This window comes from Schistocerca nitens, chromosome 3 (genome assembly GCF_023898315.1).
Source record: "Schistocerca nitens isolate TAMUIC-IGC-003100 chromosome 3, iqSchNite1.1, whole genome shotgun sequence".
NCBI lineage: Eukaryota > Metazoa > Arthropoda > Insecta > Orthoptera > Acrididae > Schistocerca > Schistocerca nitens.
Genome location: NC_064616.1, coordinates 521,518,363 through 521,536,815, shown reverse-complemented (window position 1 = coordinate 521,536,815; position 18,453 = coordinate 521,518,363). Strand labels below are relative to the sequence as shown.

Sequence of the window (18,453 nt, the reverse complement as noted above, 5' to 3'; positions counted from 1 at the left end):
AGCTAAGGAACGTTTTTGCCTTGTGGCCATCCACCTCATTGGCACCTAGCTTGAGGGTTTTTTTTTCTTTCTATATTTGTACCTTCCTTGTGACTCAGACAATTAAACCAAGATCTCTGTTCAACAAAATAAACTATGCTCCACTGTCACAGCTAACAATGGTCACTGAAGTGCGCTCATAGCTGACAGTATAAGAGGACTGGTGGCACTTTTAGCATCAGATAGTGATTCAGACTCCCACCCAGCCGAATGTAGCGGCACCACCATTTAGGACATGGGAAAGTTAATTTTGTGCAACATTCTGAGCACAAGTTACAGCCAGGTGCGGGCCAGATTGCAGTGAATTACGCATACCAACAGTTGCAAAGTAGAATAGAGGCCACAGGGCCGTCAAATTGCTGAAACAGTATACACAGTGGTTTTGCATGTCGCAAATCACAGGCAGAAGGGGCGCACTGGCCGACCTAGTGTGTTATGAGTACATGACGCAAAGCAGCACCTATGGCAAAACAGAGGTGCACAGCCGTGTATAAATAGGTGCGGGTTTCTAACAAGATTCATTCAAGTGTGGCAGCTCTCCTGGATGGTGGGGCATGTCACACCACCAGCTACACGCAGCAGCAGATAGGGCGCCAGCATTCCAGTCCACAGCAGGTCGCTGGTTCAACCCTCTGAGGCTGACACGGGGTCCATAGCCAGACAGCGGAGTGCCACTCCACAGCTCACTACCGTGGACAGGTGTCCTGGCTTCCAACACATACTGGAGGCATCCCGAGGCGAGGGCTGCAGATTCGGACACTGAATTGCAGGCCCTTGTTGTCACCGTGATCTTAGTCACACCGGCGAGAAGCATGCAGCAGGCCACGTGCGGCTCACACTGAGCGGCGCTGAGTCAGCAGGGTTGCAGACCGCTGAGTCAAATGCCAGCATCCTGATGATGCTGCAACTCCTGTTGTACAAGGCCGACTCACAGCAGTGTGTGCATGGGTCGCTGAGGCAGTCATTCTGCACCAAGCCATTTTGCAGACAGCAAAGTGATGTCCTCGGCATTGCAGGACCCAGTGATGCAGATCGAGAGGAACAGAGGCACTGTAGTTGGAAACAATAAATCACTTGGAAAGCTTGGATGAGTCTTACTACGGGGCCTTCTACCTCTTCCTGCTACATTTGGTGTTACTGTTACATTCGGTGTCAGGAGTTGCCACTACACCGAGTACTAATAGCGAGAACACATCACAGATACCCAGGCTACACACTACTGTCACAGTTTGCTCCCATGTGAGGCACCGCTGCCACAGTGAGCAGCTGCCTGACACCAGCTGCTGATGTATGTATGCCCATGCATACCGTGGGCTCTCTCTTACTAGTCAGTCTCTCGTTTGTCTTTGAAGACTTCAGTTATGCATTATTGAACAGTAGAATTTTGACCTTGCCTGATTTTTGTTTATGATTTGGATTGCCCCCTGGACTGTTGTATATGTTTGAAACAGCTTTGCTATGTGTGGACTTGTTTTCTGTTAGCCATTCACTTTGTGAACTCTGCTATCAACCTCAGGAATTACCTGTTTGTTCCACTGCCTCTGCATTACCACCAGTATAAGTGATCATCAACTGTGTTCAAACTATATAAAGTAGTATAGAAAAGTGGTGATGAGTAGTTTCTCACTGTGCAACTATTCCAGTGAAGCCCTAGTTTCCAAAGTCGTGGCACCAGAAGTTGCAGCTCCAGCAGCAACAACAACAACGACAACAGCAACAGCAAGAAAAACAATGGCAATTCCACAAGCAACAGGAGAATTGCTGTTCCAACTGATGCAAAACCAACAGTCAACAGCTACGGTTTCCTAGTCTTCTGCTCCACCATTTGCTTATTTCAATGATGCCAAGTAGAGTTGGAAGGTCTATTCACATTGTTTTAGTCTTCACACGAAGATAAATCAAATAATGGCCCTGAGCATCAGTGTCTACGCCTACTGTCTTATCATACTAAACAGTACAAAGCTATACAAGAACCACCCCCACTCTCAGATGCCAATAGTATGAGTTTATTTATTGTTTGTGGTTTGCTGACTGACTATTACAGTCACCAAACCCATGTTGCTGCAACTAGGCTCAAGTTTAATCAATATGTTGAGCAACATAAGGGTGGGCTGCTGAATTGCATGGCTTGGCACACGGGTGTGATGTTTCCTGTAAACTGTGTGGTGCATCTTATGCGGAATCCTCAATTCATGATGTTATTACATGGCTTGCTGCTGACAGAGAAGTTAGTACAAAGGATTTTGAATCATATGATCAACTGGTGGCCTCAAATCATCATCATCATCATCCGATTTATCAAGCACTCATTCATCCAGCAGTCCAGCGACATGGCATTCAGTAGCACAGCAGTTAGCAATACCCTGGCCTCATTGACAGTAGGTGCACGCTGACAGATGTGCTTTGTTCACCATCAGCACGTACCAAAGCAAGTGGAGGCTCATAAAATGTTTTCCTCCCCATTGTTGTCAAAGGATCCCAATAAAGTTCATGCCATCAAGTAATGTCCAGATTGTGGCCCACAGCATCAATAGCATCACTGCCCTTTCCATGACATCATCTGCTTTGCATGTTGAAAACCAGAGCATCTAACAAGTGTCTGCCTCAGCTGGCATGCTTCAATAACATGGGCCATCAACACACAACATGCGGCAACAGATGGGATGCAGAGGCTCATGTTGCAACTGGACATTAATGAAATGATGGCGTAACTACATCTATGATTAATGAGGGCATGTACCAACATACTGGCTCCCCATATCTGAGGTCCTCTCAGCATAAAATGGTGATGCACAAAGGCCAGGTGATACCACTGCAAGTTCAGATAATAGTCCGAGCCAAGTATAAAAATAGCTCTGCACCTAACCTTGATAGTAGTCAATCCTTGGATGATAACTAACATTTTTGGCTTACTCACTTTTGCACTTTTCAGTTTTGAAACTCAGAACCAGGTGAATCTAGTTTCAACTGTGATACCATTCACATATCTTCATACATTATGTGCACCATTTAAGAAGCTGTTTGAACCTACAAGGCTGTGCAACAGGGTTGCAGGCCCAAGTATCCTTAAAGCAATTTGCTATGCCTAAGTTTTGTAGAGATCGTCCAGTGTCTTTTGCCATGCGTGAGCAGAACTAGATCAGTTGCAAATATGGGAGTTTATCCCCTGTAATGTCTAGCGAGTGGAGTACACCCAGTGTCATATTTAGGACACCAAATGGATCACTTAGAATTTGTGATTTTAAGTCTACTGTTGACACTTAACCAAATATCGATGTGTATCCACTTCCTAGGCTGGAGGAATTGTTGGCAAAATTGAGTAGAGGCCACTGTTTTTGCAAAATTGACATGAGGCCACAGTTTTTCAGAGACCATCTTTGACTGGTCTCAACGTTTCCTTAATTTTCTTTAATTAGGAAAATTAAGGAAATGTTGAGACCAGTCAAAGATAGTTTCAGCTTAAGGGTGCCAGGAATTTAAAGTATTCCTTGCGAATGCGGCAAGAATTACGTGGGCCAGTCTGTAAGAACCGTTGCCGACCGCTGCATCGAGCACCAGTGCCAGTGTATTTGGGAAAATCAGCGGTGGCTGAGCATAGCCTGCTTAACAAGCATAAGATTTTATTTGAAGAAACGAGAGTAATAGCGCACACATCGAATTACTGGGACTCTGTGATCTGGGAAGCAGTCGAAATTAAGACTTAGCAGTAATAACTTTAACAGAGACAACGGCTATGCACTTAGCAACACCTGGAAGAGTGCACTGGATAAAGAAAAATTGCAGAGGAAACTTCCTGCACTTTACCTCCTGATTCAAGGGATGGTGCTGCAAGCAACGCGGGATAGAAACTACATCTTTGGAAGTACAGGGCACCATTTCACAATGCACCATATCGCTGTTGCTAAGATGTATTCCAGCCAATCAGAAGCTGTCCCTTGCACATAAAAGTGGGAGTCTCTCTAGTTTACGAGAGTCAGTTTTAGCCCTGACAACGACCATGGAGGTAGTGGTCGAAAGCTTGGAGTTTTATCCTGAATTGGCGTGGCATGTACACCGAGAGATTTTTATTCCAATTTATTAGTTTGTAAGACTACTGCTGTTATAACCTATCTCTCAGTAACCCATGAATTCTGCTCAATGATTTATTTTTCTTCTTCCATATAAGTATCAAGCATCATTGAAAACTACTCTGTAGAAGTATATTAAACTGAACAATTCACAGCTTCACCAGCATCACCACCATCAGCAGCAGCAGCATTGACATCTTCTGTTGGATAATGGTTTCTTGCACATTTGTATATGCAGTACAGTACCCAGCTGTTCACATTCATGTTGTTCTTGCATGTCTCCAAATGTCATCTACCCACTTTCCATTGAGTCATCATCTCTGTCTTTTTTTAATTTGTTTCTTTTCCTGTCTCTCCTAGTACATCCAAATGTGTGTCTTATCACTTCCAGCTAAATAACACTTGGTATTTGAATGTTCTTCCCAATAAGTCTGAGTCTCACTGCCATAAGTCAAAACTGGTAACACACATCGACTCTAAAATAGATGCAATCACTGCCTTCTTTCTCAAGGACTGTTAGTACATGTGTTGTCGTCGCTGAGTGAAAGAATCTCTCAAAATTTAGGAATCACAAGGAAATTAGTTAATCATATAGACATTCACATAATAATCACCTTAATGTATTTATGAATGTTAATCTTCCCCTGCAAAGGGAGATGTTAAGGCCATTCAGAACTTCACAATCAACAAGGGTGGAAGGTATAAAACACAACACACAAAACTTTTATAATATTAAGTGTCAACAAAGGAACTGCCAAGATTCTAAACAGCTGGAGATCTACTTCATCTTCAACCACCATCAACTGAAGTGGTAAAAGTTAAGAATAGGAGAGTGCTGTTATTTGTACACTTTACGGAGCAATGTTGACTGTTCACATAGTGAGGCAGGAACAGAATGCAGGGGACTATCTTAACAGCTCAAATTAAGTAGCCAATAAAAGAAATATCCAGCAGACTAAATGTTTTGTGGCAGTAAAATGAAGCTCATTGTTCATGTCTCAACCACAATAGAACACAAGGATATTCAATGTATGAATAAACTGGTTTCTGGAATATGTGGCAGTTATTTCTCCACTTCCAGTTTGCCCCACACTGAGTACCAAGTTACATTACACATATAACATTTCGTGAAATTGTAGAGACTAAGCTATAAACTACAGATAACATCAAAAGCTTTAAATTTAGGTGCAAAAATCACATTACATATTTTCTCCACTCTCATTGTTTACATAACAGTGTCTGCCCCAAATGGTAAGTGAAACTGGTGTGTTGCCTACCTACATGTAGGAAGAAAAATGTGTACTGGCTGGCACCACTCTTATTCCTACAGTTAGCAACTGCAGCTGCTAATAAATTGATGTTTTTCATGCCATTCTGGGTAAGTTCACAGACCTTATACCTAATTTTCTTATTAAGGCATTTAAAAAGTTAAATAACTTAACTTCTAAGCAAGTGTCACCTGAATCCATGCAGTTCAAGAATAATGTTAGCAGACATGTTACATACCAGACAACACAGAACAAGTAATTAAATTCGGTTAATACATAAAGTGAGGAATAGCAAGTATGGTTTTGTGTGTATGTCCACACCTGACTGTTCATTGCATTCAAAGATGAGTGTCATGTATCTTGTGTCCACTTGCCCATCTCCATTTTTCCTCATACCCTGTACATTTAGAAACATTACTAAAACCTTATGTAGACCTAAACCACAATTTTCTTTTTGCCTATAGGAGAGGGAGTTTGCCTATAAGTTAGTCATTTTACTCTAAAGGCATGAAAAGTATTGCTCAATAAGCTGCTGATGCTGACTAAGTGTTTACAGAGATGAAACAGCTAAGGTCATCCCTGTCCTATTCACTCCCTAAGACAGAAGCAGCACACCCAATCTGTTTGTGTATACAGGGTGAACATCAATAAAAACCAACAAACTGCAGTGATTGATTCCTGAATGGAAATGGTGGAAAAAAGATCCTGCGAACACGTGACTGGAAATGGATGGTGTGCATGCAATGACAACAAATCATCCAGGAACACAGCACAGAGCTGCAGTGCACCCATGCCTCGTTCAAAGTGGCATCCATGGGATAGCAGGTGAAGGGAATAGTAGTGGTTGTCATGCAGGATACACATAATCATAAGTTGGCTTACACCATGTTGGCATGTCACTTGCCTGGAGCTTGTAGTAGGGTTCATCTCAATATCCTGTAGAACCCGGTCCTCCAAATCTCGTGTACACACAGTCCATCGCCCAGTAGGTTCACATGCCTGAAAGGACCCTTGATTGTGCAAATGCCCAAATAGGGCTTGAAATGTTGTGTGATGTGGCTGGTGTCTCTGAGGGTATAGCCGTACTGCCTCTCAACCGTTTCCATCTACTTGGCCATACACAAACACCATCTCAACTTGTTCACAACATGAATACTGGACCACTCTGCTGCTTGCAGTATGCTGCGTCAATCACACAACCTGCAACACACAAGGAACAGATGGAATGTGGACAGATGCACTGTCATTCATCAGCGACATCTACCGAATTTGTATTTCCAGGCACATGTTCATAGGAACTTTTCTCCTCAATTTCCAATCAGGAATCTGTCCCTGCAGTTTGTTGGTTTTCTTAATGTCCATCCTATAGAGAAAATTCCATGTGCAAGTGTGAGAAGGTTGTCCAAACATTTGCATAGCATGTTTCTGGGGCAGAACATGGGGACTAGTCCATTATACATGTACAGGATATGCAGAACCATTGAAAAGCCACATCCAGACTGACCAACACCCTGACCCCTCGTCATTAATCTGCCAGGCGAATTTGATCAGGGGCCAGCATACCTCCCCATCATGGAAGCAGTCGCAGAAACATGTGCAGCTACCTGGACAGATTGCACAATAAGCTATAATGGGAGACAAAAAAATCATTGTGACATTTAAGTAGTTTAACAAAGAGAAAAATTAAGACCTTTGGAAATAAGGAGTTAAAAAAAACTCTGGATCTGTCATAATATGTAATTTTTAGAAGGAGAAAATGGAAATCAACATGCTGTTTAAGGAATCAAATGTGAAAACTGTAATAAAGAGCAGAAGAATTGAATGGCTGGGACGTGTCTTGAGAAGAGAAGAAAGAATGGTGAAGGCAGTGCTAGAAGGGAAACTACAAGGGATGGGAGCCCTTGAGAGACCAAAACTGAGGTTGATGGAAGTCATCAAGAAAGCCCCAGACATAACAGGAGCTCAAAGGAGCATGGTCAGCAACAGAGACCATTGGACTAGGCTAAAGAGTGAAGCAGTGAACCAACTTCAGTTTGTGTGGGCAACTTAGTAAATAGTGGTGCTGGTGCTACTACTACTACTACTACTACTACTACTGAGCTAGAACTATAAAACTCCTACTATTTTATTAACTTCTGACCTATATTTAAAACAAACAAACACACACACACACACACACACACACACACAAAAAGCAAATGTTCTCATGGTATTGATTACATTTCAGGTAAAATATTAAATGCATGTTGTTCTGACATAGCTACTGGATTTAACTACTACTACTACTACTACTAGTAGTAGTAGTAGTAGTAACAATAACAATAATAATAATCATCACCATCATCATCTTCATCAAGGTCCACACTAGCTGCCACGTATTATTGCACTTGGCCTCCTGTGGCCTTTATCCAAACATGTGGTGACTTTACAGTAAACAAGTACAGTACTGACTAAGGAAAACAAACAGCACTGTGAATACTTTCAGGACAGTTGTGCATATATTATCAAGTGGTTCAGCATGTCCTCATGAAATATCACAACTGAAACTAACAATAACCCGACCAAAGCACCCTCACTCTCAGATGCAATAACACTGCGGTTGACTAATATACATGATTCAGACTTTATGTCAAATTGTGGGTAACTTCTTTACTTAGTGGCGTATATTTTTACCAAAATACACTGCTGGCCATAAAAACTGGACCCTCATGGAGGATAGCAAATAACTATTTTTTTTTTTCAAAAGTCCGCGTTTCTATAGACATTGTCACATTGTCCGCATGGAAACTTATCTTGCTGCAAACAAGCTCATTTCCTAACTCAAGGTATGCGATGTGTCTGTGCCATCCTGCAATGTCTGAAAACAAGTATATGCCCTCTCAGGTGTTAGTTGTTTGGCACCATTAAGGTCCAGCATTGAGATGAATATGACTCCTCTGAACCCATTAATTCCATACTTGAATGACCGCTGTGGGAGCCCAACCAACATGAGCTGCAATACTACGCAACGATAAACAGCAGTAACTGAATTTTCCATTGGTGCTTGGCAGAACATGGTAATAATTTTAAAAAGAAAACACTTTCTAATGTTATGCAAAATTATATTTATTTGGTCACGAACTGGCTTGTGGCTTCTCATGCCACCTTCAGGTGACACCTGAAAATGGCCTGAGAAGCTAAAAGTCGGTTCGTGAGCAAATAGATCTAATTTTGCATAACATTACAAAGTGTTTTCCTTTTTAATATTATAAACAGCAGTCTCAATAGGCCACCAGCTTGGACTGTTGAATTCAGAAATGTGCTGGAAGATGCTTCTCCTTCACAGATGAGGCATAATACAGTATCCTTAAATACAAACAGCATTCTAATGCTATTTCTGATTAGGGAATTTCATATGTAATCTTTCTTTATACAAGGTATATAGATGGTATTACATCTACCTCCTTTTTTTGGTTGAACTGAAATGCTAATCATTTGCATATCCAAACACGTAGTACACTTCACACCAGTTTTAGGTTTGTTGCATGCCATATTCATGGTTTTGCTGTTTTAATAGAAAGTGGTGTAGGTTTAGAAGCTATAACACACACTTTCCTGGAGCATATTATGTTTATTTCCCATGCAATAGTTTTCTCTTGTTCTAAACAAGGATGATCAACATTGAGGCATTTATGAATGTGAATGCAGATTACTGAATTTATATGTTCACTAGGAACCTTAAGTTGTGATGCTCAGGTTTCAGTTGTGACTATGGGTGCCCTACAATGAGTCTGGCAAGCTGACAGAAATGAACAAAACAAGGGAATTAATTGGGAGGACGTTTTTCTGGCAGAAAGCAGTAAACAAGTGTTAGGTGTAAAAAATAATGAAATTGGTATTGGTGGTGGTGGAGGCAGTTGTGATTATATTTGACATACCTAAGAAATTTATCTGTTGAGAAAATTCACTAAAATATTTTTCCTACTGCCATAAAAAATATCAAATATTTTCTCTCTCAATTTCCTTTAAAAGTATACAAAGTGAATCATATTTTCAACTTACATTTAACTTCAGCCGACCTTTCTTCTTCAACTCGTCTAAAGAGCAGCAAGCAACACCCACTCTCCTGGTACGCTTAGCATCAGATACTTTGAAACCCTTAAACAAAAATAGACAAATAAATTAATTCTGAGCTAGAACTATAAAACTCCTACTATTTTATTAACTTCTGACCTATATTTAAAACAAACAAACAAACACACACACACACACACACACACACACACACACACACACACACACACACACACACACAAAGCAAATGTTCTCATGGTATTGATTACATTTCAGGTAAAATATTAAATGCATGTTGTTCTGACATAGCTACTGGATTTAACCACATATTTGACGAATTACTTTCACATGGTATCTTTACAGCCAAGTATACCTTGGAGAGACCCCTGTTAATGTTAATAACTATCAACCTATTTCAATAGTAACTTCTTTCTTAATCATTTTCTAAAAGCTAATGTATTTAAGAATGGGATAGGAAAAGGGAGAGAAGGAAATGTAGTAGGTGAATATGGAATGGGGTTAAGGAATGAAAGAGGAAGCCGTCTGGTAGAATTTTGCACAGAGCACAACTTAATCGACACTTGGTTCAAGAATCATAAAAGAAGATAATGACAGGTTTCAGATAGATTATATAATGGTGAGACAGAGATTTAGGAACAAGGTTTTAAATTGTGAGACATTTCCAGGGGCAAATGTGGACTCTGACCACAATCTACACGTTATGAACTGTAGATTAAAACTGAAGAAACTGCAAAAAGGTGGGAACTTAAGGAGATGGGACCTGGATAAACTGACTAAACCAGAGGTTGTACAGAGTTTCAGGGAAAGCATAAGGGAACAATTGACAGGAATGGGGGAAAGAAATACAGTAGAAGAAGAATGGGTAACTTTGAGGGATGAAGTAGTGAAGGCAGCAGAGCATCAAGTAGGTAAAAAGACGAGGGCTAGTAGAAATCTTTGGGTAACAGAAGAAATATTGTATTTAATTGATGAAAGGAGAAAATATAAAAATGCAGTAGCTAAATGAAACAGGCACAAAGATACAAACGTCTCAAAAATGAGACCGACAGGAAGTGCAAAATGGCTACGCAGGGATGGCTAGAGGACAAATGTAAGGATGTAGAGGCTTATCTCACTAGGGGTAAGATAGATACTGCCAACAGGAAAATTAAAGAGACCTTTGGAGAAAAGAGAACCACTTGTAAGAATATCAAGAGCTCAGATGGAAACCAAGTTCTAAGCACAGAAGAGAAATCAGAAAGGTGGAAGGAGTATATAGAGGGTCTATACAAGGGCAATGTACTTGAGGACAATATTATGGAAATGGAAGAGGATGTAGATGAAGATGAAATGGGAGATATGATACTGCGTGAAGAGTTTGACAGTGCACTGAAAGACCTCAGTCGAAACAAGGCCCCGGGAGTAGACAACACTCCATTAGAACTACTGACAGCCTTGGGAGAGCCAGTCCTGACAAAACTCTACCATCTGGTGAGCAAGATGTATGAGACAGGCGAAATACCCTCTGACTTCATGAAGAATATAACAATTCCAATCCCAAAGAAAGCAGGTGTTGACAGATGTGAAAATTACCAAACTATCAGGTTAATAGGTCACGACTGCAAAATACTAACGCGAATTCTTTACAGGTGAATGGAAAAACTAGAAGCAGCCGACCTCGGGGAAGATCAGTTTGGATTCCGTAGAAATGTTGGAACACGTGAGGCAATACTGACCCTATGACTTATCTTAGAAAATAGACTAAGGAAAGGCAAACCTACGTTTCTAGCATTTGTAGACTTAGAGAAAGCTTTTGATAATGTTGACTGGAATACTCTCTTTCAAATTCTGAAGGTGGCAGGGGTAAAATATAGGGAGTGAAAGGCTATTTACAATTTGTACAGACACCAGATGGCAGTTATAAATGCTGAAGGAAATGAAAGGTTAGCAGTGGTTGGGAAGGGAGTGAGACAGGCTTGTAGCCTTTCCCCGATGTTATTCAATCTGTATATTGAGCAAGCAGTGAAGGAAACGAAAGAAAAATTCAGAGTAGGAATTAAAATCCATGGAGAAGAAATAAAAACTTTGAGGTTTGCCGATGACATTGTAATTCTATCAGAGACAGCAAAGGACCTGGAAGAGCAGTTGAACGGAATGGACAGTGTCTTGAAAGGAGGATATAAGATGAACATCAACAAAAGCAAAACAAAGATAATGATGGAATGTGGTCGAATTAAGTTGGGTGATGCTGAGGGAATTAGATTAGGAAATGAGACACTAAAAGTAGTAAAGGAGTTTTGCTATTTGGGGAGCAAAATAACTAATGATGGTCGAAGTAGAGAGGATATAAAATGTAGATTGGCAATGGCAAGGAAAGCGTTTCTGAAGAAGAGAAATTTGTTAACATTGAGCATAGATTTAAGTGTGAGGAAGTCGTTTCTGAAAGTATTTGTATGGAGTGTAGCGATGTATGGAAGTGAAACATGGACGATAAATAGTTCGGACAAGAAGAGATTAGAAGCTTTCGAAATGTGGTGCTACAGAATAATGCTGAAGATTAGATGTGTAGATCACAGAAGAGAAGTTTGTGGCACAACTTGAATAGAAGAAGGGATCAGTTGGTAGGGCATGTTCTGAGGCATCAAGGGATCACCAGTTTAGTATTGGAGGGCAGTGTGGAGGGTAAAAATCGTGGAGGGAGACCAGGAGATGAATACACTAAGCAGATTCAGAAGAACGTAGGTTGCAGTAGGTACTGGGAGATGAAGAAGCTTGCACAGGATAGAGCATGGAGAGCTGCATCAAACCAGTCTCAGGACTGAAGACCACAACAACATCAACAACATTTAAGAATGGTTGGGGATATTTGAAAATTTAAGATTCTGAGTCAGTCACAATCTGGATTCTGGAAGGGTCTCTCCACACAACATGCCATTTACCATTTCACTGAGCATGTATTACAATATACGAATAACAACATTTCACCTATTGGGATTTTTTTGTGATCTGCCTTCACAGTGCAAGTCACAGCATTTTTTTGGTGAAACAAACTTTGTAGCTTGCGAGGCATAATGAGATGTGATTCACTTTATATTTAACTGATACACAGCAAAGCATCATGTTGAAACGCTCATGCAGTTCCCATTATGTGCCTTCTTCTGAATTGGGTTCAATTCAGGGACTACCCCTGTTCTGGCTATATACGGGGTGAACCAAAACTCCATTAAAAAAATTTCAAGGTTGTTCAGGAATATTTTCTAAGTACTTTTGTACAAGGGACATGTGGTCTATAGTGACTCATTACAGAGCTAAAACATAATTATGATTTCTCCTGCTGCCGCAATTAACTTTCTTTCTGTGAAAATACCTTCAAAACAGTGAAAAATCTGTAATATACAATCATTCTATGACAGAAGGCTACAGCTTCTCATAGGCATCTATGTACAGATACAAAATACAGTGATGTGGTTGCCATTGCTGCAGTAAAAGCTTAGCACAGCATTCAGTGAACCCATAAGCAAGGTGTATATCGGCCAGTGTTCATTATTCAACCTATACAAACTGCTGTGTAGCACTGTTAACATACAAAAGACCCTAGGAAACAGGCAGAGGCAGAGGCAGAGGCAGAGGCAGAGACAGAGGCACACGCACAGGCACAGGCACAGGGAGAGGGGGAGAGAGGGAGAGGGGGGGGGAGGGAGTGAGGAGAGAATTACAAGCAGTCCGTAATGCAAGCTTGAGGCCCAAGAGTGAAATGGTGTGGGCATTACTGTTGTGAACTGCAAATATGGTAAGTGAATGGAACAATTTTGCTAACAAACAAAACACACAGTGCATACTATCAGCACTTGCACTCTTATGCACATATTTTCAGTGCAATACAGGTGCCAAAATAAATTGCGGGGATGGCAGGGTGGGGGGGAGGTGAGATATCAAATTAAGGGGACCACATCATGGTTCAGGTTGAAAAAAATCTGATTTTCAGTTTTCATCATATTTTGATAGAGTAAGGTTTTATTTAAGTACTCAGAAAAGGATTTTGCTGAAAAAATTTTTTTCGTGCATTTAAAGAGCATTTTCCTACCTCGTGTGTTTATGTGCCGTTTCCACTTTTCTGTCACCCACTTTTCTGCATATATTTGAGATCTATATCCTCTACATTGCACGTTAGGGATTTTTTTAACTCCTGAGTGTGTTGGTTATCCTTGAAATGGCAACGGTCAGTATTCTTTTGTTTCTGCTGTTTGTAAACAACACGCTTTCAAACACGCGGTTAGTTTTGTTCAAGTCTGATTGTGAGTAGTTGTTATAGAAAGCTTACAGGTACACTATGAGCAGGCAATTAGGAGAAATAAAGAAAATCTGGAAGCAATGAAGAGAGATGCTTGGGCCATATTCTTCCATAAGTCCTCTACTGATGATAAGCCATGTCATGGATTGTGTCCATCAGGACAAAATCCGTGGTGCAAATACAATAGGGCTCAGGCAACTGGAGAATCTTATTCTCACCAGCATTCTCTTCCTGCTGCTGTTATTACAGCAATTAAACCTATTTTCAGAGACTTAGCTCATCCTGACCTTCTAAGGAAATGTCTGCGTGGGCAGACACAGAACCGAAAAAAATGTTTCAACAGCATAATTTGGAACCACCTTCCTAAAACTGTATTTGTTGGCATGCATACAAGGAAACTAGGAGCTTATGATGCTGTTATTACATTCAACTGTGGTAATATTGGAAAGTGTTGGGTACTGAAAAAGCGGGGAATTAATCCTGGTGAAAATATGATCAATGAGCTGCAACATTGCGATAAAATGAGGATAGCCAATGCAGACAGGACTGGATCTAATACGGCCAAGAAAGCAAGACAAACATCCAAGAAGGTGAAAAAGAAGCTGGAAGACCTGTTAAAGGCCAAAGAAGGGCCATCATATGAAGCAGGACAGTTTTAATTAACTGTAAGTAACACATTTCAAAAGTTTTTTCTTTAAATTCAATTTCCCACAAACTAAAATTTTCAGTACATATGCCCCATTATATCAGAAACTATCATACATAAATGAATGAAATTCTCAGAGACTCTGCATAACATAAAAAGCCACCTCTGGTACTACATTCATTAATATTCCTCCATTAGGAAGTTCACAAAAAAAATATTTTCTGCAGAAAATGTTTTTGTTAGTAAATTTAAAAAAGTATTTCTTAAAAACTATACAATGGATAAAGTAGATTTTAGTACAGTTGACTCTATTAGCATCATGTAACATACAGTAAAAATATTAAGGTCCTGCATCAAATAGTTTTTTTCAGAAATGGGTCAAATACTTGCCTACATTAACATGGGTTAGATACGCAGGCTGTGGTCCCCTTAAATGCAATTACTCTGTAAAGAATGAAGGAAGATCATGGGTCCCCTTCACCAAAATACTCAGAAAATATCCCTGAACGGTCTCGTAATTTTTTCCGGTGGAGGTTGAATTTACCCTCCCATCTTACACTGATAAAGCAAAAATAATGCTCTTCACTGATGATACAAGCATCATAATCAAATCCAACAGAGCTGCAACAACAGATGGGATAGTAAACAAAGTATTCAAAATAATAATAATAATAATAATAATAATAATAATAATAATAATAATATTTGCATTTGCACACTTCTGTACCATGCAATGTACAACAAGCAGCAGATTGGTTTTTAGCTTTCCTTTGTGCCCCTAGTATGAGTGTCCTTCAATAAATAATAGCCCATCATCTTTTTCTCAGAATATAGCTATTTTTGAAGGTTAGAATTTGGTGATGTCTGTCAACATTTCTTTTACACGTACTATTTTCTATTTTTCTACATAGTCTCATCATCTTCTATGGTCTTATGCCAGTGTTCTATAAGAGCATGTATTCCCTGAAGGTTGAAGCAATTCCCCTGTGTTTGTAGCCACATTTCCACTGCAGGAATTATGCTTTCATCAACTTCAAAGTGTGTTCCATGTAAAGGATTCTTAAATGGCCTGAACAGATGGAATAGAATGGTAGCCATGTGATTCACAATGTCAGGAGCAGTGGCTGTGACAGGATGTGATCTTAGTTTCAGCACTTACAGACACTGACCCTCTTTACCTATTGCCTAGCTGTCCTATCAACTGCACCTTTACCATACATTGCACATAACTGGTTGTGGATGTTCATCACAATTTTGTTTTCTGCAAACCTAGATTTCAACCACAGCATGTTTCTTCTATCATAATGCACTACCCCAGTGGGGGAGTGCCACAATCTGGTTTCGCATGAATACAGTGACTGCCCCCGTCCCAAAAAAAAAAGACCACAACTGAGTGGACGATGGCTCAGCATACACAGACCTGAAAGGACAACTGATAGGAAGCCAAAAGAATCACCAAGAGCATATGAACAAAACTTGAATAGCAAACAAACAAAATTACCTAAAACCGTATGTGAATAGTAATGTCAGCAACTTCAAAGCTTCAGACACACAAGCAATGCAAGCTCTCTTTCCTCCTAGCAACTATGAAACCCTAAAACTCTAGACAGCCAATGCTGGTGGATTCAACAACTGAATCCAGTAATGATACTAAATCACTCCCTCTTTAATAGGTGCTTAAGGTCAGAAATGACAAGTTCTGTGCTTTGCATGCTGAGGCAAGGGGGAGCATTGTGTGAGTAGGCCTGCCAGTGGCTCCTATGGGCACCTCAATTTCATTTGTTTCCATCCCCATGGCATCTTGTTCGTTCACTGCCTGTTCCACAGGATGATGCACTTGCAGCTGAGACATTGAGACTGTCAGTGAGGACAATGTTGGAGGAAGTGAATCAATCTACATAAGTTACCAGTCCTGTACCAGTTCAGTCATCTGCTGCTGCTGGTGGTAATAATGATGTGAGCACAGGCTGGAACAGCACTGTGGCCATGTCCACAGCGTGAACCTAGAACCACCAGTAGCAGGCATGGATGGCCAGAAAATGTGGTCGTTAAAAACAGTGAGTTTGGAAGTGCCATGCACTGGCTTGAGGAGTGGGGATAGCTCCTGCATTTGTCATGGCCACAACTGATTTTGGTGATGAAATAGGTGCTCTTGCCCAGGCATGACGAGTAACATTTGATACCCATTGTGCCCAAGAACGATGCCTGGTGTACACCCCAACTTCCAGACAATCATGTGAGCCCAAACAGTGGCACCTCGCTGTTAGTAGAGTACGCAAACAGGGCTTGTGATCTACAGAGCAGGGCACAAGGGATCCAAGAGCTTTCGCAGCCTGCCCCCGTGCAGTACCTCAGCCACGCTTTGTCCACTGACCATGGTGGACCAATAGGTTGCAAGACATGCTGTTAAGGGCTCAGCAATGAGCAATAACATCAGTCCCTTCCTCATTTATACCTTGAAGGTTCTGACCATCGACTCCACCTCTGAGTTCGACACTGAGTGGAAATGGGTGATCGTCAGGTGCTGCATTCCATTGCATTGTCAGAATGTCTTAAATTCTGCCGAAACAAACTGAAGTCTGTTGTCTGATACTATGGTGTGGGGGGCTCTCTCAAAAGTGAAAATGGTAGCAAATGCTCTGATCACAGTGTGTGCACTATCAGAAGAGATGCGTGCCACATACAGAGGATGTAGGTGCTTTATGCAAGGATTTCACAAATGAGGATGCCATGGTTATAGTGGGTGGTCCGGGAAACAGCATTGACAGAGACTCTGAATATTCCATAGAGAGTGACCTGGGAAAGATAGCAACAAAGCATACGAGTGTGGGATTTGTGTCTGTGTTGAGACGCCATGATCGGCCTCATTTGAACTCTTCCATAGGGAGGGTGAACTTGGAGTTGGAGTGGCTGCTTAGGACGGATATAGGGTCCCATATTGGTTTGATTCCTGTGGATGCTATCGATAGGTGAGACTACACTAGGCATGGCCTTCACCTCATTAGGAAAGGGAAGGGAAAACTGTCTGGGTTGATTGCAGAAAACTTAAGGGGGGGACACTGGCACAAGTGGTGAAATACCAGTGGTCACCGGTGTCAGAGGGATGCCTTTTTTAGGATAGGGAAGGGGGAAAGAAAACGAGTTTTAAGAGAGATTGGCAGACACACTCAGTTTGAGAAAACAGATGAACAGGAGTCAGATTTTATCATACAGCCTCCATTTAAACAGTGTTTAACAGAAAGTAATCAGAAACTGCCAGTTCATCTTCGCCAAAGCAGTTACAATCCCATTAGTATACAGTATCAGTTATCTTTATTACACCAGAACATTCTGGGACTTAGAAATAAAGTTGATGAACTACTCATTTGTATCAATGAAATGAATTCATCTAACCAAATTGACATAATCTGCCTCTCTGAACATCAAGTGACCACTGATATAGATATGTTAGACATTTCAGGATTTAAGCTAGCTTACTACTTCTGCAGAGTAGATATGGATGGAGGAGGAGTTGCCACATTTATCAAAAACTGCCATAAATTCAAAAACATTGACATTAATAAATTCTGTTTAGAGCAGCATCTAGAAGCATGTGCAACAGAAGTAGAGTTCCATAACAGATCCTATATAATAATAACTATTTACCGAGCACCTGCAGGAAATTATAATCTATTCTTAGATCATCTAGAAGCTCTTTTGGGTTATTTAACAGGAAGAAACAAAGAAATTTTGATTGCTGGTGACTTTAATACAGATTTTCTAATGCAATCTTCCAGTAAACATTCACTGCAGTTAGTAATGTTGTCTTTCAATCTAACTCACACTGTAAACTTTCCTACTAGGATCACTAAATCCTCAAGGACAGCCATTGATAACATTTTTATAGACAAATCAAAGGAACAAAATCATATCACAAAACCTGTTATAAATGGACTATCAGATCATGACATGCAGCTCCTTGTTTTAGATGTAAATTCCAAGCAGATTATCAAGACTGCTAAATCTGAGTACAGGAGAGAAGTCAATCAACCAAAAATTGAGTGTTTTAGAAAACTGCTCAAAGATATGAACTGGAAACATGTTTATAGT

At 40.6% G+C, this 18,453-nt stretch overlaps 1 protein-coding gene across 1 annotated transcript in view; it reads right to left on the bottom strand.

Moving 5' to 3' along the window:
* LOC126249645 (DNA fragmentation factor subunit beta) overlaps nucleotides 1-18,453 on the bottom strand; it is a 143,864-nt gene that overhangs the window by 45,160 nt on the left and 80,251 nt on the right. Inside the window, exon 2 of the mRNA XM_049951324.1 lies at nucleotides 9,416-9,511. Within this exon, the coding sequence (XP_049807281.1) occupies nucleotides 9,416-9,511 (96 nt within the window). The remainder of the gene's footprint in view (nucleotides 1-9,415; nucleotides 9,512-18,453) is intronic.